The 3,555-nt window shown below is 51.3% G+C and overlaps 1 protein-coding gene across 1 annotated transcript; it reads right to left on the bottom strand.

Moving 5' to 3' along the window:
* Positions 1-725: 725 nt before the first annotated feature.
* Positions 726-3,555, bottom strand: LOC144124112 (uncharacterized). The gene is made up of 4 exons (XM_077656774.1): positions 3,254-3,555; positions 2,688-2,875; positions 1,880-2,258; positions 726-1,212 (listed from the first exon to the last, which is right to left on the bottom strand). Exons 2-4 carry the CDS (start codon positions 2,848-2,850, stop codon positions 726-728), a joined length of 1,029 nt encoding a protein of 342 aa, XP_077512900.1. The 5' UTR covers positions 2,851-2,875; positions 3,254-3,555.

Consider the following 3,555-nt stretch of genomic DNA (forward strand, 5'->3'; position numbering starts at 1 on the left):
TCTCCAGTGTCGTGAATAGGGTAGCATTTGTTTCATACTGGGAAGTTCTTAATCGTCCATGTTTTTGCAGCAGAACTGCAGCTCTGGGGCGTTTGCTTTGAATTTTTAAAATTTTATTTTTGATGGCATCCGACACACCTGCAGCAGTCTCACTGCACGCAAAAAAGGTACCAGCGAACTGGCCGTCGAAGAATGCAGAAAGGGAAGCCACCACGCAGAAAAACACCGCTTGGAACACCACAAATTTCCTAACTTCCTGAAACTACCTTTCCTTCAGTTATAGTCAAAGAGGCTACCATTCAAGCTCAGATCAGCGATTCGAATAGTAAAAGCAAAGAAACATCATAAATCTTCTTAACAGCTGCCCAGGATGAATTCGTACATGGCTCAACTATCGAGGAGACTGCTCATGTAATTATACGCTCAAAATAAATGCACATCCGTGCCTACCTTCTGCACACCGCACTTTTAATCGCGATTAACAATATCTGAGACAAAAAATCTGTGAATTAACAACCGACTCAAAACCCCGCTCTCTATAAAGGCGCCATATTAAACGCGTACCAATACCACACACATTCGAGCCTTGCCGTCGTTAACCGTGATTCGAGAGTTGGGAGAGGCCTGAGCCATGACGCCTAAATATGTTTGCTTGTAATAGGCCTATTCGCTATAAAAAAACTCCATACCTTGATTAAAAGCACGATATTCCGGCTTATCTGCGTTTAAAAATTGTAAACACAGACACACACTTCCACTCTTCTCTCTGACACACACACGCATGCACACGCAGGCACCCATTCACACAAAAACATTGGCACTATGGCGGCAAATAGGCATGCTGTGTACAGTGCAAACACACGGTTATAATCAATAGCAGGCTCCCGCAGTGTAAAGGACATGAGCATGGTGGAGACGTAACGCAGTCCCAGGGGCTCGTAGAAGAAGGCGGGGTGTTCCTCTTTCTCCGCTCCTGGACTCGTGGCGGGAAAACGCTTGCCGGTGGCCGCCATGCAGATGCCCGCGGAGGACGCCAGGGGAAAGTCGTCGATCAGGCTTCGGAGCACTACTAGTGCACGGGGTAGATCGTTCGCCAGGAGGTGGCGGACGAGAGCGCAGCCGCCCACGTCTCGCTCGATGGTGCCCAGGCCACACAGGGCGTTGCCTTCGAAGGCCACCTTGAACCCGACGCCCGGCTGCTTGGACATGGCGCTGCGTGCGAGGTCGTAGACGGCGAACGTTGCCGATCGGTAACGGGCCTCACAACGTGACCCAAAAGCAAACCCGTCGAGCTCTATACTTAAGCTCCGCGTTTACGGGCGTGACGTGACAGCGTTAACGGGTTCTGTCAGTGGTTACTCTTGCCCCTGCTGACGCGAACATTGTTTCCACTTTCACAATCACAATCTTTATGTGAAGGAGCACAGAGCATACGTATCAAGCCCCGCTTTAACCAAACCGTACGAACATGCCTGCGCAGCCTAGCAGTAGCGTGTCTGACTTTCCACCCAAGGGTCAGGGACTCGACTTTCGACTAATTACCCCAATTTTCTTCACAGCGCAATTCATTTACTTCGTATACTTACATGTCCTAATCACGCTCGAGTCGTGTTGTGCTATTGTAATTATCAGTTTTCTAATGTTTGAATTACTTTAAAATAAAGACGCCCCACATATGACGTAACCACCTTATCGATCATTCCGGAGGCTTCGCTCATGCCGCCGCTGACGCCGGATTTTCTTCAGAATAGGAGGGTTAGGCTGTCGCGAAAGACATCAGTGCCCCTCTGTGTCATATAAAGATAATGTGCCCTTCCAGATGCTTCCAAAATGCATCACGAGAGTTGAGTTAGAGCTGGTAAGCTTAGGTATGACCTACCGTAGGTACTCGCGCATGGGCATCTTGAGGATTTCCGTAGCGTACGAGCCAACGCGGTCAGCGTGCGCGTGGATGTTGTAGTCTCTCACGCGGACGCCCTCGACTTTCTCGGGCAGGGCGTCGAGGCAAGGCTGCGCCGGCCCCACCTTGTGGAACAGCCAGCGGCCGACGCGCGGGAAGAGCTCGGTGCGCTGCAGCTCCCGCACGGTGGCGCCGTCGCTGCGAAGCACCACGTTCCGGTTGCCGGCCCTCCGCAGGCCAGCCCGCAGGAGCTGCTCGGCCAAAGGGCTGTCGAGCAGCTCGGGCAGGACGCACCAGAAGCCGACGGTCGCCACGCTGTCGGAGAGGATGGCGATGGAGCAGCCGCCGCACAACTGACCTGCGACCACACAAAAGACACCCTTAGGACGCTGTTATCTATGTAACTGTCATCCGCAGTGTAGCGATCATTTTCTCTGTACAAGAATGGCAAGTTCCGAACCAAAACAATACAAAAACCTAGAATCAAGAGCACGTTAACGCAATTCAATGAAAGCTACAGCAATTCAAAGAGAACTAATGAACAGAAAAACCCGTCCCCATCTCACTGACATGAATTGGAAGTGGCTACGGCTTGTGCGCCAGCTAGTCTAAACCAGTTCCGACCACTCTCGTCGAGGTGAAGTGAAAGCTCTCGACTAGATCTGGCCATTCAAAAACCTCCTTGTTCATAATTTTTGAGCTGTTTAAGTCGGTGGGATGGAAATGTATTTTCTCTCAGAAAGTCCCGGATTTGCATAACGCAACATCCGTTCTAATCTTACGTCACCTCCGTCCGACACCGCAGCCAAGAAGCCATCCGGGTCGAGTGATTGCAGCATCTGCGGAGAGGCCTCGCCACACAGCTGACGCAGCGATCTCTTCATGTGCAGCAGTCCCGGAATGTCCTCGCGTCGCACAGGCCTGATTCGGGCTCGGGAGCAGCCTTCCATTTCCGGTGGCTGACTGCAGCTTCTCCTGTGCAGCGTATGAAATCCAAACAAGCACGCTCAGGAACTGCAGGAACTTTTTAGGCAGGAAGGCGAGCTAGCTGACCGCTAAAGCTTACAACATGCTGTCAGGACATAACGAAAACGCATGACACCGAAAGGAACATATACTGCACAAGACAACTACTTTCTCTTCTATATGCTGTCTGTGTTCCTTCTTCCCTTCTGCTTGCTGCGCTCACAACATATCAATGTATTGACTTGAACGTACTGTACACTGCCTATACTTCTGCTATCTACGTCATTATGGAGGGTGTTTTAAGGTGCTGTTCTGAAATCAAATACAGAAACACAAAGGAACAAGGCAAGAGCGAAAGACGCTCTACGAAAAGTTGTATCTACTCACGTGCCTTGATGGTATTAGACAAAGCGGAGTCGTGCGACGTGTAGGGCGCTAGGTTCAGCACAATGATCGAGGCCAGAAAGGCGAAATAATTGCTCGCTGGCATGCAAGTAACTTTGCTGGTGGGTTTAGAAATGGCCGCACACGGACACGCAGCAGCCAGCTGATCCCTCCCATCCTTTCATCAGCGCATCGACTTCCGCCATCTGCTTTTCACATCGCGCGACGGCGAAACATGAGGCTCGCCGGTCGTGTAACGCACGATAACCGGACGCTGGACCGCGCTGTGCAGTGGCGGACAACGA

The sequence above is a fragment of the Amblyomma americanum genome, chromosome 3, assembly GCF_052857255.1.
Source record: "Amblyomma americanum isolate KBUSLIRL-KWMA chromosome 3, ASM5285725v1, whole genome shotgun sequence".
Taxonomy (NCBI): Eukaryota; Metazoa; Arthropoda; class Arachnida; order Ixodida; family Ixodidae; genus Amblyomma; species Amblyomma americanum.